Source organism: Pristis pectinata, chromosome 11 (genome assembly GCF_009764475.1).
Source record: "Pristis pectinata isolate sPriPec2 chromosome 11, sPriPec2.1.pri, whole genome shotgun sequence".
Taxonomy (NCBI): domain Eukaryota; kingdom Metazoa; phylum Chordata; class Chondrichthyes; order Rhinopristiformes; family Pristidae; genus Pristis; species Pristis pectinata.
Window position 1 is genome coordinate 45,929,675 of NC_067415.1, and position 20,595 is coordinate 45,950,269.

Consider the following 20,595-nt stretch of genomic DNA (forward strand, 5'->3'; position numbering starts at 1 on the left):
TTCTCTACTGTCAGGATGAAGCCCAACGCAAACTGGAGGAACAACACCTTATATTCTGCCTGGGTACACTACAACCCAATGGCATGATTATTGAGTTTTCCAATTTTTGATAACCCTTTTTTACCCCCCTCCTCCCCCTTCTGATCTTCCTCTGGTCCTCCCAATTTTGTCATCTTTCCCAAAACCTCGCCAGCTCCCCTTCACCCATCTTCATCCCCCTTCCCCTCTGGGTCCCATCCACCTTCTTCACACACAGGCCATCTCCCCCCTACCCTCCCCCACATCTGGTTCCAACTGCCATTCATCTCTCTGCTAATGGTTCCCATTCTCACCTCCTTTACTTATCAGTATCCAACACTGGTAGTGCTTTGTGTTCCTGCATCCTACTCAGAGAGGACACACTGGACGGCTCATCCACAGCGGAAATTTGAATGGAGCTACAAAATAAGAAAGGTGCAATTACGCTGATGTGATTATACTGTAGACCCCCACCCCCAATAGCCACCAAGAGGTGGAGGAACAGACATGTAGACGCGTTATGGAAAAGTGCAGAAACAACAGGGTTGTCATAGTGGGGGACTTTAACTTCCCCAGTATTGATTGGAACTTCCATAATACAAGAGGCTTAGATGGGGCAGGATTTTCTTCAGTGCATCCAAGAAGGGTTCTTGAAACAATATGTGGAGAGTCCAACTAGAGGAGAAAACATACTGGACCTGGTTTTGGGAAATGAGCCAGGCCAAGTGACAGACCTGCTAGTGGGTGAACATTTTGAGAATAGTGACCACAACTCATTATGTTTTAAGATAATTATGAGTTAGGGATAAAATTGGATATTGCGGGAAGGTATGAAATTGGGGGAGGGCAAATTACGACAGGATAAAACAGGAGCTAAGGGGCATTGACTGGGAGCAGCTGCTGCTGGACAGGTCCACATCTGACAGGTGGGAGTTGCTTAAAGACCAGCTGATTAGGGTTTGGGATTGGCATGTTCCAGTAAGGACAAGGATGGTAAGGTAACAGAACATTGGATGACCTGAGATTTCCTAATTTTAGTCAGAAAGGAAAAGGAAGCATACATAAGGTTTAGGAAGCTAAAATCAGACTGGGCAATGGTAGAATATAAAGACAGCAGGAAAGTGCTCAAGCAGGCGATTAGGAAGGCCAAGAGGGGCCATGCAATGTCCCTGGTGAGCAGGATCAAGGATAATTCCAAGGCATTTTATACCTATATTAAGAAAAAGAGGGTAACTAAGGAGAGGGTAGGTCCACTTGGGGTTAAAGGAGGGAATTGTGCTTGGAGTCAAAGCACATGGCTGAGGTACTAAATGAATACTTTGTGTCAGTATTTACAGAAAGGATTTGGAGGATAGTGAAGCCAGAGTGGGGCATGCTAATGTGCTGGGATATTTTGAGATTAAGCAGGTGGTAGTGATGGGTCTTCTGAAAAACATTAAGGTGGATGTGCCCAGGGCCTGCTGACATATATCCCAGAATACTTAAAGAAGCAAGTGAGGAAATTGCTGGGGCCTTGACAAAAATCTTTGTGTCCTCATTAGCAACAAGCCAGGTCCCAGAGGGCCTGAGAGCAGCAAATGTTGTAGGAAATAGGGATAATCCAGGTAACCATGGGCCAGTGAGCTTCACGTCAGTGGTAGGGAAGCTATTGGACAGGATACTGAGGGATGGGATTTATGTGCATTTGGAAAGGCATGGCCTGCTTAGGGATGGTCAGCATGTCTTTGTGCACAGCAAGTCATGCCTTACAAACTTGATTGACTTTTTTGAGGATAAGGCAGTGGACGTTATCTACATGAACTTTAAGGCATTTGATAAGGTACCTCATGGTCGGTTGATTCAGAAGATAAAGATGAACGGGACCCAGGGTGAATTGCAAGTTTGGATTCAGAATTGGCTTGCCCATAGAAGACTGTAGGGATGGAAGGCTGGTATTCTGGCTGGAGGTCTGTAACCAATGGTGTTTTGCAAGGATTGGTGTTGGAACCTCTGTTGTTTGTGATATACATCAATGATTTGGATGAAAATATAGATGAGTGATGGTTTGACATGCACTGCCCAGGGCAGTGGTAGATTAGATTCAAAAATAATGTTAGAAAGAGCATTTTAACATACTGGCAGGGGCATGAGGGGCCAAATGGCAACCTCTTCTGTTTGATTCCTTCAAACAATAATCAGAAGAACATTCTTAAATTGACGTAACAAACAATCTGCTGGAAGAACACAGCGGATCGGGCAGTGTCTGTGGGAGGAAAGGAATGGTTGATGTTTTGGGTTGAAACCCTGCATCGGGACTGAGAGTGGAGAGGCGAGATGGCCAGTATAAAGAGAAGGGGAGTGGCGAGAAAGGATTCCGAGGCAATGGGTGGACTGAGGAGGAGTGTAAGATGACAGGTAGGGGAGATGAGCAGGGGTGGAGTTGGAAGACTGTGGCAGGTGAATGATAGATGGAGACAGACAAAGAGAGAGGGGGAAAAAGGGAAAAACAGTTGGAGCAAGGTGGGAGTGTGGAGATAGGAGACAGCAGCTGGAGAGAGATAACATCGAACAGTACAGTACTGGACAGGCCATTTGGCCCACAATGTTGTGCCAATCTTGATGTCATTTCATACTAAATGTCCTCCTCCTGTGTATCATCCATACCCCTCCATTACCTTCATATTTATGTGTCATCTAAAAACTGTCTGCTTCCACTACTACCCCGGTAACCCATTCCAGGCACCTACCAATACCTGCATATAAAACTTGCCCCTCACGTCACCTTTAAACTTCCCCCCTCCAACCTTAAAAGCATGTCCTCTGGTGCTTGACATTTCTACCCTGGGGAAAAGATTCTGACTGACTATGCCTCTCATAATTTTAAAAACCTCCATCAGGTCTCCCCTCAGTCTCCGACGCTCCAGGGAAAACAACCCAAGTTTGTTCAACCTTTCCTTACAGCTCATACCCTCTAATCCAGGCAGCATCCTGATAAACCACCATCTCTACAGTCTCCACATCCTTGGAGCAATGGGGCAACCAGAACTGTATGCAATACTCCAAGTGCGGTCTGACTGAAGTTTTACATAGCTTCAGCATAACTTCCTTACTCTTATACTCAACACCCCTACCAATGAAGGCAAGCATGCCATATGCCTACTTTGCCACCTCATCCACTTGCATAGCCACTTTCAGAGAACAATGGACCTGGCCCCCAAAATCCCTCTATATCTCAGTTCTATTAAGGGGCCTACCATTAAATGTATACATGTATACTTTCTCCTTTCATTTGACCCCCCAAAGTGCACACTTCACACTTGAACAGATTAAACTCCATCTGCCACTTCTCTGCTCATATCTGTAACTGATCTATATCCCACTGTATTCTTTGATAGTCCTTTACACTGTCCACAACTCCTCCAATCTTGGTGTCATCTGCAAACTTGCTAATCAATACTATGCTAATAAATGCTACTCAAGTATTTATTGGAATTCTTTGACTGGCTCATCTTGTTTTACTGGCTGAATAAATTAACCAGAAACTTGTCTTACTAAAAGTGATACTTTTTAAAAAAAAGCACATCAATTTTATTTGTTTTTGCGATGAGGCAACATGAGCAACAGAGGGATATCACGCTTCTGAGTTCCATTGAGAAGGTGATGGTGCTCCTTGAATTGCCGTTGGTAATGAAATTTCCTACTGGTGCAAGGCAAAGCATTAAAAGATCCCAGGTCAATATTGATAAATAAATGGTGCTAAGTGTCCAAGCCATGGTGAGCTACAACCTGGAAAGGTGTTATAGATGTTTCCATAACCCTACCAGCCATTGCTTCTACTGGGAGAGGTTAATTGGGAGACCACAGCCTTCCTCTTCAGTTCCTTCTGGGAGATGCTTATTACTAATATGCTCAAAATTTATTATGCATCACGAGTCCTTCAGATACTGATGGAGACGGACTGGTAACTGATCCTGGATACCCCCCCGCCCCATTGCCCACACGATGCTCAGGCTGCCCCCACTCCCCATTGCCCACATGATGCTCAGGCTGTCCCCCCCCCCATTGCCCACATGATGCTCAGGCTGCCCCCCCCCATTGCCCACACGATGCTCAGGCTGCCCCCCCCCCCATTGCCCACACGATGGTCAGGCTGCTCCCCCCATTGCTCACACGATGCTCAGGCTGCCCCCCCAACCTCACCATTGCTCACACGATGCCATGCTGCCCCCCCTCCCCATTGCCCACACGATGACAGGCTGCCCCCCCATTGCTCACACGATGCTCAGGCTGCCCCCCCCCCATTGCTCACACGATGCTCAGGCTGCCCCCCCTCCCCATTGCTCACACGATGTTCAGGCTGCCCCCCCCCCACCCCACCATTGCTCACACGATGCCAGGCTGCCCCCCTCCCCATTGCTCACACGATGCCAGGCTGCCCCCCACCCCATTGCCCACATGATGCTCAGGCTGCCCCCCCCTCCCCATTGCTCACACGATGCTCAGGCTGCCCCCCATTGCTCACACGATACCAGGCTGCCCCCCTTCCCCATTGCTCACACAATGCCAGGCTGCCCCCCCTCCCCATTGCCCACACAATGCTCAGGCTGCACCCCCCTTTGCTCACATGATGCCAGGCTGCCCCCCTCCCCATTGCCCACACGATGCTCTGGCTGCCCCCCCCCATTGCTCACACGATGCTCAGGCTGCCCCCCATTGCTCACACGATACCAGGCTGCCGCCCCTCCCCATTGCTCACACGATGCCAGGCTGACCCCCCTCCCCATTGCTCACACGATGGCAGGCTGCCCCCCCTCCCCATTGCTCACACGATGGCAGGCTGCCCCCCCTCCCCATTGCCCACACGATGCTCAGGGTGCCCCCCCCCTCCCCATTGCTCACACGATGCTCAGGCTGCCCCCCTTGCTCACATGATACCAGGCTGCCCCCCCTCCCCATTGCTCACACGATGCCAGGCTACCCCCCTCCCCATTGCTCACACGATGCCAGGCTGCCCCCCCCTTCCCATTGCTCACACGATGCCAGGCTGCCCCCCACTTCCCATTGCTCACACGATGCTCAGGCTGCCCCCCTTTCCCATTGCTCACACGATGCTCAGGCTGCCCCCCATTGCTCACACGATGCCAGGCTGCCCCCCCTCCCCATTGCTCACACGATGCTCAGGCTGTGCTCCCCTCCCCATTGCTCACACGATGCTCAGGCTGCCCCCCATTGCTCACACGATGCTCAGGCTGCGCCCCCCTCCCCATTGCTCAGACGATGCCAGGCTGCTCCCCCTCCCCATTGCTCACAAAATGCCAGGCTGCCCCCCCTCCCCATTGCTCACATGATGCTCAGGCTGCGCCCCCCTCCCCATTGCTCACACGATGCCAGGCTGCCCCCCCTTCCCATTGCTCACATGATGCTCAGGCTGCGCCCCCCTCCCCATTGCTCACACGATGCCAGGCTGCCCCCCCTCCCCATTGCCCACACGATGCTCAGGCTGCCCCCCCCATTGCTCACATGATGCTCAGGCTGCCCCCCCCCCCATTGCCCACATGATGCTCAGGCTGCCCCCCCCATTGCCCACATGATGCTCAGGCTGCCCCCCCCATCGCTCACATGATGCTCAGGCTGCCCCCCCCCCCCCATCGCCCACACGATGCTCAGGCTGCCCCCCCCCATTGCTCACACGATGCTCAGGCTGCCCCCACTCCCCATTGCCCTCATGATGCTCAGGCTGCCCCCCCCCCATTACCCACATGATGCTCAGGCTGCCCCCCCCATTGCTCACACGATGTTCAGGCTGCCCCCCCAACCTCCCCATTGCTCATACGATGCCAGGCTGCCCCCCCTCCCCATTGCTCACATGATGCTCAGGCTGCGCCCCCCTCCCCATTGCTCACACGATGCCAGGCTGCCCCCCTCCCCATTGCCCACACGATGCTCAGGCTGCCCCCCCCCATTGCTCACATGATGCTCAGGCTGCCCCCCCCCATTGCCCACATGATGCTCAGGCTGCCCCCCCCATTGCCCACATGATGCTCAGGCTGCCCCCCCCATCGCTCACATGATGCTCAGGCTTTCCCCCCCCCCATCGCCCACACGATGCTCAGGCTGCCCCCCCCCATTGCTCACACGATGCTCAGGCTGCCCCCACTCCCCATTGCCCTCATGATGCTCAGGCTGCCCTCCCCCCCATTACCCACATGATGCTCAGGCTGCCCCCCCCCATTGCTCACACGATGTTCAGGCTGCCCCCCCAACCTCCCCATTGCTCATACGATGCCAGGCTGCCCCCCCTCCCCATTGCTCACACGGTGCCAGGCTGCCCCCCCTCCCCAATGCCCACACAATGCTCAGGCTGCCCCCCCCTCCCCATTACCCACACGATGCTCAGGCTGCCCCCCCCATTGCTCACACGATGCTCAGGCTGCCCCCCCCTCCCCATTGCTCACATGATGTTCAGGCTGCCCCCCCCACCCCACCATTGCTCACACGATGCCAGGCTGCCCCCCCACCCCATTGCCCACATGATGCTCAGGCTGCCCCCCCTCCCCATTGCTCACACGATGCTCAGGCTGCCCCCCATTGCTCACACGATACCAGGCTGCCCCCCTCCCCATTGCTCACACAATGCCAGGCTGCCCCCCCTCCCCATTGCCCACACAATGCTCAGGCTGCCCCCCCCATTGCTCACACGATGCCAGGCTGCCCCCCTCCCCATTGCCCACACGATGCTCAGGCTGCCCCCCTCCCCATTGCTCACACGATGCTCAGGCTGCCCCCCATTGCTCACACGATACCAGGCTGCCCCCCCTCCCTATTGCTCACATGATGCCAGGCTGCCCCCCTCCCCATTGGTCACACGATGCCAGGCTGCCCCCTCCCTCCCCATTGCCCACACGATGCTCAGGCTGCCCCCCCTCCCCATTGCTCACACGATGCCAGGCTGCCCCCTTCCCCATTGCCCACACGATGCTCAGGCTGCCCCCCATTGCTCACACGATACCAGGCTGCCCCCCCTCCCCATTGCTCACACGATGCCAGGCTGCCGCCCCTCCCCATTGCTCACACGATGCCAGGCTGCCCCCCCTTCCCATTGCTCACACAATGCTCAGGCTGCCCCCCATTGCTCACACAATGCTCAGGCTGCCCCCCATTGCTCACACAATGCTCAGGCTGCCCCCCATTGCTCACACAATACTCAGGCTGCCCCCCTCCCCATTGCTCACACGATGCCAGGCTGCCCCCCCTCCCCATTGCTCACACGATGCTCAGGCTGCGCCCCCCTCCCAATTGCTCAGACGATGCCAGGCTGCCCCCCCTCCCCATTGCTCACACGATGCTCAGGCTGCGCCCCCCTCCCAATTGCTCAGACGATGCCAGGCTGCCCCCCCTCCCCATTGCTCACACGATGCCAGGCTGCCCCCCCTCCTCATTGCTCACACGATGCTCAGGCTGCGCCCCCCTCCCCATTGCTCACACGATGCCAGGCTGCCCCCTCCCCATTGCTCACACGATGCCAGGCTGCCCCCCCTCCCCATTGCTCACACGATGCTCAGGCTGCCCCCCATTGCTCACACGATACCAGGCTGCCCCCCCTCCTCATTGCTCACACGATGCCAGGCTGCCCCCTCCCCATTGCTCACACGATGCCAGGCTGCCCCCCTCCCCATTGCTCACACGATGCCAGGCTGCCCCCCCTCCCCATTGCTCACACGATGCCAGGCTTCCCTCCCCCGGGCACGTTCGCCAGGAGGGGGACGCGCCGAGCAGTTGGCTCTAACGTCGGCTTTTCCCGCAGCGCGCACTGCCGCGCGACTGGCGCTGCGGCCACCTGATTCTCGGGCGGCGGCGCGCGCGCGCGGGGTGGGGTGGAGGGGGTGTTTCTCCCGCCTCCCTGGCAGCGAGCCAATGAGGAGGGGGAGTGGGCGGAGCGGGAGCGGGATCGCGGCGGGCTCTTGGGCAGCGAGCAAATGAGGAGGGGAGTGGGCGGAGCGGGAGCGGGATCGCGGCGCGTTCGCGGGCAGCGCGCAGGTGTGGGCGAGACGCCTCGCCTGCTGGTGATCGGGCAGCAGCTGAGGGCGGTTGGGTGTTGCGCTTCGCCTCCGCGTTCAATACCGTGCCGTGGCTTTATGCTGCCATGCTCGTCCGTGCCCTGGAGTGCGGTGACTTGCCAGCTGGCAGCAATGCAGCTGGTGGCGCAGGGGACGAGTGGGCGCTGTGAAGCCGAGCGATAGCCCGGCTGGGCTGTTGTACGCGGGCTGCAATGATCCGCCTGTGCTCGCCGAGCCGGCCTTGCAGCCTACTCGTCCTTGCTTTGCTGCAGCTGGCTTTCGTCCTCTTCCTGTACCGCCGCAGTCTCGCCAACTCCTTCGCCAGTCTGCTCTATGAGGATGACCACGGCGGTCACTGGGATTACTCGAAAACCCACGACGTCTACACTAACCTCAGCCTGATTACCCCGGCTCCTGACCGGGAAACTTTAGCCCAGTGTCCCGCCCGGTCGCCGCTGCTCGGTAAGACCAATTGGTGTTTGAAGGGGACTGGCTTGCTGTGGCGTTTGCCTCTGCTAACGCCAGAGCAGACGCGCCACAGGGCACTGGGATTAAGTTCATGCTGCCTTCTTCGGTTTGCAACCACGGGGTCTTGTTAAACTGTTTGAACTTCAGGGATTTGCATCAGATCAGCGAGAGAGGGTGGGGGCAAGCTGAACTTTTTGCACTCTGAAGGTAGGGGACAACATAAGAACAGTATTGGGAGTGGTTTCCTGGGGAAGTGAAGATTGTGTTAACTTGAATTTTAGATTCAAAGCTAACCCAAGTGGTTATTGTAGAAAATCAGTTATTTCAGAGTTTACATATTTTAAATGTGAGATTATTTTGGTTTACTATCAGTACACTATATTGGAACTGGTTGAAGATCCACTCTGGCGTTTGAACTCGTGCTAGTGAACTATTGAGAAACTCTTTTGATGTTGGGAGTGGGATCTTCCGGGTAAAATGTTGTTGGTGTATGTAACCAATGTGTAAAAGCCAAGTTGTGTTATGTGGGCCAATATTTATTTTACGATCAATGGTAGTAAAATATTATCTGATCTCTGCGGGGTTACTTTGTGGTTATTGGCAACTGTTCTCCCCTCATTAGAACATTGGCTACAGATCAAAAGTACTGTGTGGACTCCAAAGCACTTCGGACACTATAAATTTGTGGGGCCAGCGTTCTAATTCTTAGTTTTACAGATAAAACATTCTTTCGGCAATTTATTCTTGGTGAAGCTTTCATTATTATGTTATCTGTTTCTGACTGTTCAGCACTTGGCACTTGACTTTTTAACTTGGATGAAATCCCTTTTTGCAGGCACAAGGGTAATGTGCAAGTTACTGTGGCTCCAGGTTAAGCAACCACCTTATTTTCAATCCCTCCATTGCTTCACCTCTTCCTACTTCATCTCCTTCAGCCTCAGACACCTGAACTCTTCCAAATCTGACTACTTGATTTTTGCCCAATTTATTTGCTCTACCACTGGCCTTCTATCATTCCTCCTTTTGCCAGGAGCCAAGGCCTGTAATCCTCTTGCCTCTCTGCAAGTCTACCTCTTTCCTCTAAAACGCGCAAACCATACTGTTGTTACCAGGCCTTTGCTCACTTGTGTCCTATGCAAGTTTGTGTCAGATTTTGAAAAAATCTTCCAGTAAGGGTGCCTTGAGATGTTTTGTTGTTATAGTAACAGCTCAATTTATAGATCAGCGGCGTCATTGTTTATAACAACAGTGACCTTCAATACTTCTCACCTGCTTGTTCTTTCCAACTTGTATCCTGTCTCCCTTTTTCATAATTTCCTTCCTACCTTCAAAAGAATTCTAAAAATGTTCACCATCAAATATTTTCAATTCCTTTTGTTCAGTTTGCTGCTTAATTTATGTTTACTAGTTTTGTAAAGTGAATTGAGTGGAGACTATGAAATGGATGGTTTGGAAATGCATGGTGGTTTGAAACTTGATTGAACTAAATTTTCTATGCACGGTTAAAGAGTGCCTCAAAAACATTATCTCCAACATTCTTATTAAATGCATACTGAAACACATTATTTTCAATTAACTTTGGGGAAAGACCAACACAATCTTTAAACCCATCTTCTTAGTGTTATAATAGATCACTTATTTTGTAGAAAGAAATTCCTATTCAGTGTTTGTTTACACTGGGTACTGGTTAGGGATACACATCCTATTTCACATGCACACAAAATGCTGGAGGAACTCAGTAGGTCAGGCAGCATCTATGGAGAGAAATAAACAATTGACATTTGGAGTTGAGACCCTTCAGGACTGGAAAGGAAGAGGGTAGAAGCTGGAATAAGGAGGTCAGTGGAGGGAGAGGAGTACATGAAGGCAGGTCATGGGTGAGTTCAGGTGATAGGTGAGAGAGCCCCCTCCCCCGACCATCTTATTCCGGCTTCTGCCTCTTCTTTTCCAGTCCCGATGAAGGGTCTCGACCTGAAACATCGACTGTTTAATTCTCTCCATAGATGCTGCTTGACCTGCCGAGTTCCTCCAGCATTTTGTGTATGTTGCTCCAGATTCCAACATCTGCAGAACCTCTTGTGTCTCTGTTTCACGTACCTTACCATTTGTTTTAATTGACAGCATTCCTTGGACTAAATCAGTTTGACCTTGAAGACAAAACACCCACCACATGCTGCAGCTTGTCGGTCATAAGTTTACCGGGGCATTAAGTTTTGTATGTGTTTGTTTTCCCCTTGCTGTTTCCAAAACATAATAACAAGGGATTAATGATAAAATTACACTGATAACTTCCTGCTGTGCATGTTATTTCTGATTATACTCTCAAATGTTATTGTTACTCAACTCTGCAGTTGCAACCTTGCCAAAATTCAAATCCCATTTCCTACTTAAATGGTTATTAGTCAGTTAGCAGCTGTAATGTACACCCCGCCTGATTTTTATTTCCCTCTTTTTCCAAGGCAATAGATAAGAAAATCCTGTGGGATGCTTCCCTACTACCCGTTTTGTTGGTTCCATTGAATTTTGCCTCCTTTTTGTTAAAGCTGTAGTCCTGGATTTCTTGTATTTCAAACAATTGACTGCAATTTTATCAAAATAAAATATCCACACAATCAGTTGTAAAAGTTCACACCACCTTAAATAGTTCAACTCAATGATATTTTTTTCCCATATATGGCAAGTTAATGGTGTTGGATATGTTTGAGCAAGCTACGGAAATCTATAATTTACCTTTTGATATTTGGAGTAATTGCATCCAAATTTGATTATTGTGTGACTTTTGTTTAGCAATTCTTATGACTGAAGTATGAGAAAAATCGAAGTGATACAATTTGCAAGGTTTGATTGCAATCTTTTTGGGTTAAGTTTCCTTTTATCTGGGTAACATGGCATATTACTAGGTTCTAAAATCTGTTTTTATGTTTGAACTTTATGCTGAACCCTTCTGAAGGGTTTTGACAGTCTAGATCATAGGCTTTTTGTGTTGCTTTGGGAATGTCATATACAGAACTGTATTTTACGATTAAAGATGTTGTTATGTTTTGTGTGACTTCCTGCAAGCATGTAAAATACACATTTCTGTTGTCAACATTTACACAGTTGGACCACTGACTATCAGTTTCCAGACAATTCCGGTTATGAGCAAAATTGAAAGAAAAAATCCATACGTAAAACCTGGTGGACGCTACACTCCCCCGCACTGCAAAGCTTGGTATAAGACGGCAATTCTTGTTCCTCATCGAAACAGGGAGCCACATTTGCGCCAACTTCTGTATTATCTTCATCCATTCCTGCAGCGTCAACAGCTTCAATATGCAATATATGTCATCCATCAGGTAATTAACTTTGGTTAATACAGAAATACTCCTTTTGTAACTAATTTTTGGTTGTAAGCTTCAGCTTTTTAATGTCAATGTAAACTAAATCATTTGTATGATCCATATATATAATGCTGTCATTAATTTCAAAATATATCTTAAGTACAACATTTTATCATGTTGGGGGTGGGGAGGAAGGAAAGGAAATACTGTCTTTGAACATTCTTAGGTGGTAAAAGTTTCCTAATAGCTTGTGCATTAATTTACATTTTTTTGCTGTTGAAAAATGCCTCATTAGCTCATAAGATTTAATGTTGTAATTCAGTTATTAGTCCTAAATGTAAAACCACTTCTGTTTTAGCCCATGTAATTTGGATTACTGGGTGTGGTAAATATTTTCCAGTCATATGATTCTGTTTAACTGCTAAGTTTTTTACACCTCCTTGAACCTAAAATCCATTGCAGGGTCAAAGTACATTCTGGATTTAAACACTTAATTGGAAGCTTAATGGTGCAGGTGAATTTTTTAAATCCATACTTATCACTTTGTATGGATTGTATCATACTTATTGCTGTACTTTGAGAAAATCAGTTAGACCCATTTTCAAACATGTTTGGATGTTAGAAATTAAGGGTTTATCTGGAATTGGGCCTTGAACCTTATCTGCATCATATTTCTAAAGCTGTGCCACTTTCCCTTCAGTCTTCTGTCTACCATGGATATTTAGTAAGTCACCTTCCCTTCCTTTCAAGCTATCATTTTTAATATTGTTTTTATTTGCTCTTTCAGCCACATGGTGCAAGGTTGATAATCATAACTTTATGACTTTCCCAGCCATAGGATTCAAACTGGCAGACAAGTCTTCAAGCAGTTATACAGTTTTTGAAAATGTTGTATGCAGTATATTTTTCTGATCAATCCTTCAAATAAAATTGTACCGCTTGCCTAAACACATTTACGATCTTATGTGCCAGGGACTGAATTTTTTCTGAGGAGGGGAAAAAATCTGAACATTGAGTCAGGGGCTGTCAGACAGCTTTAATTGCAAGTTGTTTCATTGTTGTTACTATTAATTGATTAAGGTGATCTGGATTATCCAGTCAGTGATGTGGGGTAGATAGAACAAAGAACACTACAGCACAGTACAGGCCCTTTGGCCCATAATGTTGTGCCAACATTTTATCCTGCTCTGAGATCTATCTAATCCTTCCCTCCCACATAGCCCCCTATTTTTTTTTTATCATTCATGTGTCTGTCTAAGAGATGTTCACTACTGATCTTTTTTTTTTACAAAGAAGGATTACTCAGAAAAAACAATTAGTGCTCTCTAGAGCAAAGATTTTCCTCATTTGTTGCCACTTCTTTGAATCTGACATCATTTCCGATTGGAATCGGAGCAGGCTGATCAGTTGGATTGAAGCATTCCTGGACAGCTAAGCAAGAAGTTTTTAGAAAGAATGATTCCTTTAATTCGTTACATTGAAAGCAAAAATGGGTTGAGGGAGAAGCTCAACATCTTTTAAAAGTAAAATGTGTAAATTTAATCATCTCAAAATTATGGGTTTTTGTCTTGAGGGAATGAGAAGCCACACTTGCCAAATTAGATTTTTGAAGCACTTCAATAATTGTGACAGCACATTGTTGAAGCTCATTTACACCTTGTTTGACAAAACTTAAAATATTTTTTGACTTCAGTATATTAAAATTGAAGTTCATAATGGATTAGTGTTGATTGCTTATTCAAACATTGCAATAGCTTAGCCTATGGTCGAGCAAGAATACAACATCTTCATGTAAAATTACATATGTGCAAGTTAGTTTTAAACAATAATACCCAGAGCTGGTGGTTTCACTGTTGCATCGTCCATAGATTCTGGGCAGTTACATTTACTGCACCTTGCAAGTACAGGACTTCCTACTTTATAAAGTTAGGAGTGCTCTACTGCAGACCAGCTTTAAGCTTCCAATAAATCAACAAAAGGAGGTTGTGAAACAATTATTCTAGTCTTGTATTAAGACAATATTGCTTCCAATTAATTGACTCTGGAATGCTGATCTGTTCTTGATTAATACTAGAGTTAATTAGGGGTGGAATATTTGTTTTGTAACCTCATCGATTTATTGGAAGCTCAAAACTGGTTTGCAATGGAGCAGTAGTTGCATAACTCACTTTAAAAAGGAAGAAGTACTATCCACTTTACTGGATGAAATAACAAAGCTTTTTTCAGTATTTTATATTTCTCTGAGGATTGGTCAGGTAGTCAGCATGATCACTAAATCTGAACTTTATTTCTCTCATTAACGTGGCTGTTATAGTTCAACTCATAAGCTATAAAATTGTAAAAGGTTTTAGTCCGTTTCAGTTGTATACTGGCAACATTTCTCTTCATCACCTCTCTGGACCTCTCCACTGTCTCTCAATAGTTAGACTACTCCAGAACTAATAAGTAGAAATTACCTCCAGTAAATATTAGGAAGATCAAAACTATTGCCTTTCACCTTTTTAAGCAGTTTTTTAAAAAAAACACTAGCAACCCCTTTCTTTGATCAACGGTCTGAAGCTAAACCAGAGTGGTTCCAACCTTGCTATATGACCCCAAAGAGAACTTTGAGCCACACATTTGTGGCATCACTAAATAATTGCTTAATTCATCCTTTTGTAATGTCCTACTTCAGCTCACTTGCTCCTGCCTCAGCTCACCTGCTATGGAAACTCTCACCCATGCCTTTATTACTTTGGCCTGACTATTCCAATGCATACTTGTCAGGCTTCCCTTGATCTACCTTTCAAAGTTTTCGTGGTCATTCAAAATTCCACTGTCTATGCCCTGATTTATATCAAGCCCCATTCACCCATCACCTCTGCTCACTTACCCACATTGGCTCAAAGTTATATATGGGTAGTTCTGCTATAACGCAATAGTTGTTTTCCTATCGAGCCTCACATTAAAGAAAATTGCATTATAAAAACAATTATGTCAGTGGGAAAAAGGGTGTTGGGGGTGAGAGTTTCAGACTTGCAATGACAGTTATTTTTCCTGCAGAATTTTCAAATATTAAGGTATTTTAAATGGCTATGTTTATTTTGTTACTGTAAGTTTAAAAAATACTAGCGGCTGTATTTTACATCGTTTAATAGAGTGTCACGATCACTTGTTAATTTGCAGTGGCCTCCAGCAGTGAAACTTGCAGCCTGAGTTTTTAAAGGGGCAATGGTGTTTGATTACTGCGGGGAGGTTGCATGTAAATAGCATTTTTTCCAAGACAGTTTTTTCTCTGCTTGTTCATTTTCAGAGTAAATCAAGTGGTTCTCTAGTTCCTGACCAAAATCATGTTATAGCCAGTTTGCCCTGCATATACTAATGGTGTTCCCAAATTTAATAATGGCATTATATCCAGTTCTCATTATGCAAATGTGTGTTTTAGCAGAACTACCTATAGTCCCTTGTCTGCCCAAAAACCAATGTCATCTTATTTTAATAGGGTGTATTAGCTCATCATTAAGGAATGAAAATAAATTGACTATATCTCAGCCATGGTGTATCTCTAGGGTCCTTGTCAGCTGTTGAAGACAGGATTGGGCATTTAGTCCTAAATATCCTGAATATTAATATGATCACTGATACAGTATCACTAATGGATATTGTGTAAACATTTAATTTTCATTAGTTACAGGAAGTAATAATCAATGGAAGTAAGAATCAATTCATCTTGAATCTCAAGGAGACTAAAATGTATACTGGAGGAAATTGTTACAGATGTATAAAGCTGTAAAATGCAGTGCATTTAGAATTGGGCACTGCATTACTTTGGGTAGGACATATTGACCTTGGTGGGATGTAGGGCAGTTTATCTGCTGAAGTGAAAAGGGTTAAAAAGAGGCTAGGTTGCAAAAGAACAGAAAATTAAGGTAATGTTTCAGATGACTAAAAAGATGAGAGAATAGAGCAAATGTCTCTTCTGACAGGAGCTCAGAACAGGGAAAGTTAAGAGGAAATTTAATAAATAGGAGGAATTTTGGTAAAGAACTTTCTTGTGACAGAAGAATCGGTGACTTCTTGTCCCATGATTTCAGTTTGAGCAATTGATGGAATAAACACGAGAAAGGAAACGTTTCTTATTATTTGATTTGGAATGTACTGCTTAAAGAGGTGGTGGAAGCAGCTTCAATAAATTTCAATTTGCCCTTTAAAATTTTGAAGAAAGAACTTGCAGAAAGGCTGGTGAGAGAGAGCAGGGGGTGGATATGGCTCTTTAAAGATCCAGTGGGGTATGATGGGGAAATTGGCCTCCTCCCCAATGTATCATTTGCTGCCTAGTAAAAAGTATTATCAAGAATGCTTTAAGCTGAATATTGGTTTATTATTGTCACTTGTACTGAGGCGCAGTGAAAATCTTGTCTTGCATACCGTTTGTACAGATCAATTCATTACACAGTGCGTAAAAGTAATGAGTAGATCTGCAGAGAGCAGCTTGCAACAAGTCGCCATGCTTCGACGCCATGTATAGTGAAAGTCTGGAACTCTCTCTCCTTCGAGTGTTATTGAGGAAGATCAATTGAAAACTTCAGAACTGAGATTTAGATTTATGTTAGACGATGGTATTAAACTAAGTGCCAAACTTGGTCAAGAGATGGGATTCAGATTGACTATAAATTGCATAAGGGTTTGAGAGACAAACCATTGTTCCTAGACTTCTGTATTTATCCTTGTTGCTAATTACTAATCCTGTAACAATCACTAAAAATTGCCCTGACTGCAGAGGGGAAGCTTGGTGATTGGGGGAAACCTGCTTGCTGAAAGTAATTTTGAAATTTGTAGCAAAATTGCACATTATCCTCCGATTCCTTAATTGGAAAGACCTGATTTTGAGCCAGAGTACGTTAAAACCTTCTCTGGCTTGTATCAGGAAATGGTGGCTCGTGTACAAATGAAATTAGTATTGAAGTGTGGCTTGGTGACGTATAGAAGAAAAGAACACTGTCCCTTTTACAGACTAGGTTCAATGCTACTGCAGAATTTGTGGCACCTTGCAGCATCAGGGTGAAGATATTTTGCCCATGGTGGCTCTTTAAGGAAAAGCTGTCCAGTCTAATCGTGTGTTTCTGGTTTGCGATTAACAAAATAGAAGTAAAGGCTGTGTATTTTGTTCACATTGAGTTTTCATTCTAATGCATTTAATGGTAGTCCTTGTAAAGAATTGGTCTAGTAATAAGGAATGTATTTTTATCACTAGTAACAGGATAATTTACTCTAGGATTCTGATTTCAATGTGATTTGTTGCATTTCAATTTTTTTTGCCTCATCCAAGACTATAATGAAATTTTGAAAGCTTAGCAATAGTTCTGAAATTCTACGTTGATTTGCTTATGCCAATTACTTTATAATCTATTTCCAGCAGATCACGTAATTGCAAAATGCAAGACTGACTGCAACAATTATTCAAATATTTTTTGTAAATACAAATTATTTTCCCTTTAGACTGGAAATCGTACGTTTAACAGAGCAAAACTGCTTAATGTTGGAGTGAGAGAAGCACTAAAGGATGAAGACTGGGACTGTCTGTTTCTACATGATGTTGACCTTATTCCTGAGAATGATCACAATTTATACGTTTGCAATAGAAGATACCCCAAGCATGTATCCAGTGCTATGAATAAATTCAAGTACAGGTATTGAAAATTACAGGACTAAGTAATTGTTTTCATGTTCTTGTGTATTTTAATGTTAACTGCTTTATTGTAGATAAATCAACTATTCAGCAGACTGACTGCCAATGGCTTAAATGCACTCTCATGGCAGATTCTGCATCTCATTGTAACAAGGTTCCACTATATATGATGAAAGCCAACTGATGTATCATGAATCATTGATCATAATTTGGGCGCTTCATTCCTTGGCTCCAAAGAACACTTGCTAAATGCTATTCCTTCTGCCTTTTTGCAGTATTAATGGGTCATACATTTTTTTTTAATAATGTCTAATCTAGCCTTGGTGTCCGCCATGAACTGTCTCAATTGAAAAATTCCCAACCATTTGCCCACCAACATAAACTGGTTAAAAATTATTGCATTGGACAATCGTCTCACTTCAGAGAAGATCTATGGGGGAAGAAAATGTTATTTGATCTGTTGCTAACCATTTCTTTCTTTGTATGTGTAACCAAGCATAGCTGTCAATATAATTGTGACCAGAGCTTGGCTTTAGAATTATGTTACACTGTATTAGTTGAACTTAACACTGAATAACTTGTTTTTTAGGAATCAACTTAACGTATTGTAATAACAACATTCAACTTTGGAGACTTTTTTATGTTTTTAGTAATGTAGTGCAATGCACTAAGAGCTTAAGGGCCTTGTAGGGAATTGCATTTTTGTCTTTGTCCCCACAGGCAATTTTTCGATTCAGTTATGCTTTATTTTTCTGTGCCCTTGCTTTTAAAAAAAAAATTGTCATTTTGGTGGCAAGCATATTGTCTTTGATCTAGGGTCCCCTGGTTCTTCCAGTCAATATTTATAAAGTTCCCGTACACACTTAAGAATCACCTGCGTGGCTGACACTACCATTTATATTAATTCCAATTCTTTGGCCTTTCGTTAATATAAATATCAGCTCCATACCCAAGGTCATCAGATCAATATTGTATCCAGTGCTGTATTTCTGCTCTTTTGTAGTTTTTCTTTTTTGCCTCCCCTGTTATTTTGCCTTGTTTCATTTCTGTTCAAGGGGCCTCTCGTTCAACATGATTGCTGTTGAGTTACTAAAATGTTCAACTATTTGCTCTATCTTTGTTGCTCTAGTCTCTCTAAAAACCACTCTTCACCCTAACTGTTTCACGTTGTTTGTCCTTGAAGTTCAGTGGACACAGACATGAAAGCAATTTTTGAACAACTGGTTTAACCATTTACTACCAGATTTGGCTGGACCATAAAGCACTAGTGTCTGCTGAACTGCTCACTATTATGGGAAAAAAAACTATTTAAAAAAAAATCCTGCCATCTTCAGCATCCCTTTCCTCTCAAGTTCCTGATCATATTGCAGTCTCCCCTATTCATGTCCTGGACCTCCTTGTTTGAGTTCCTCCAATCTCCTTTCCACCTTTGTCACACAAGCAAAATGGCACTTATCAAAGTTGCTGAAGACATTCTATATGGCTGTGATACTATTAAAATGGGAAGGGTCTTTTACTGTATCAAAGATTTAAAAACAAGAAAATGCTGAGCATAAGCAACAGGTCAGACAGCATTTGTGAAAAGAGAAAGAGTTAACGCTTCAGATTGATGACCTTTCATTTCCTTTATTTGTGATGCTATAAAACATGCATGTAAGTGCACGTTATCACTTTCTTTCACCAGGATTTTTTGTTTTGCAAATATTTTGATCTTTGAAGGACCATGAGTGAAATATGGAGGTAACTAAATTCCATAGAGGCAGGACATGGGGATCGCAATATTTGATAAACCCTTATCTCTTGACTGCAATGAACTATCAAGGACATGAATTGGGGAGACTACAATATGATCAGGAAAAGGGATGCTGAAGAAGGCAGTATTTTTTTAAGCATAGCTATTGAAAGATTTTTCTTTTAAAATAAGAACAATGAACCCTTATCTATTTATTTCAACGATTCTAGGGTCCAATGACTGCTAACTGCTTTCTGACTGCATTCATCAGTAGATTGTCAATGCTGAGTGGTTAGTTCAGGCTAATCAGAACATCTGAAAGGGCAAATGCATGGCTGCAAGCAAAGATGCTAACTGTTATACAGAAAGTGAATTTGATCTTCCAGATCCATGGCTTCTACCAAAAAGTACAAAGGCAGCAAGCATGAGGGAGCTCCTCCACCTGTAAGCTGTTCTGCAACTTAGGAAAAATTTTGCTATTCTTTCGCTGAGCCTGTCCCAACAGCAAAAACAGATGGGCAATAAAAGTTGACCTTGCAAGTGATGTCCACATCCCAAAAAATATTATTGAAGAATGCTATCTGGTTATTGGTGATGAATGACCTTGAGGTTTTTGGATACTGCACTGAAGGATTGGTGGAGATGGTGCAAACTAGGTGATGTGAGGGAGGTGGGAAGGTTGTGGGTGAGAGTTGCTTCCCAATGTGCTCAGAAGATGGGAGCAGAAAGCTGTGGCAGTAGATGTAGAGTTATCTTCAAATGCCATATTTGGTGACTGCACTTTTATCTTCAGAATGACTACATTTCTATCATACAATTATCTATCAATTGTGACTCGTACTAAAATTTCAGATGTTCACAGTCAGCATTCCTGCAGACCTCGATGCCACATCTCTCAGCTTGCACTCACTGTCGATGATTCAACCGGAGCAGCCACTTACCCAGCATATTATGATGTGTGCTTTTGCAGGGCAACATAGTTTTCAACTAGAGAGAGACAAATGTATGTTCTTTGCAGGAGACTGTGTTTGACATTATTGGAATGGATTGCTGATGTGGTGGCCCCCCCACCAAGGCCGAAGTCGTCAGGTATGATTATCCTTTTTTCCCCTATCCTGCTCCACTCTCAAAACACATTCCCTCTTGATTTACAACGTGCAGATGTGAGCATACATATTTGATTTTTCTGCACTTTCTTTTCAGATCCTCAAGAGGTAGATGGACAGCAAAACGGTGGTGAAAATGCACTGTAATATGTTTCTCACACTTTAAGCCATGAGCTTAGATATTGACATTGCATAATTTGTGGAATGCACAGTGATGTGAACTGGATTGGATGCGAGTGGGTAGCAA

General features: G+C 45.2%; 1 protein-coding gene across 3 annotated transcripts in view; it reads left to right on the plus strand.

The window, feature by feature from the left end:
* The first annotated feature begins 8,007 nt into the window (after positions 1-8,007).
* LOC127575927 (beta-1,4-galactosyltransferase 3-like) overlaps positions 8,008-20,595 on the plus strand; it is a 29,088-nt gene continuing 16,500 nt past the window's right edge. Inside the window, exons 1-5 of one of the 3 annotated variants that reach the window (XM_052026174.1) lie at positions 8,012-8,516; positions 11,622-11,857; positions 17,321-17,511; positions 20,261-20,331; positions 20,446-20,491. In XM_052026174.1, the coding sequence (XP_051882134.1) occupies positions 8,267-8,516; positions 11,622-11,857; positions 17,321-17,511; positions 20,261-20,331; positions 20,446-20,491 (794 nt within the window). In that variant the 5' untranslated portion in view covers positions 8,012-8,266. Of the gene's footprint in view, positions 8,517-11,621; positions 11,858-17,320; positions 17,512-20,260; positions 20,332-20,445; positions 20,492-20,595 lie in introns of all 3 variants that reach the window. The other 2 variants (XM_052026172.1, XM_052026173.1) reach the window with 2 other exon arrangements.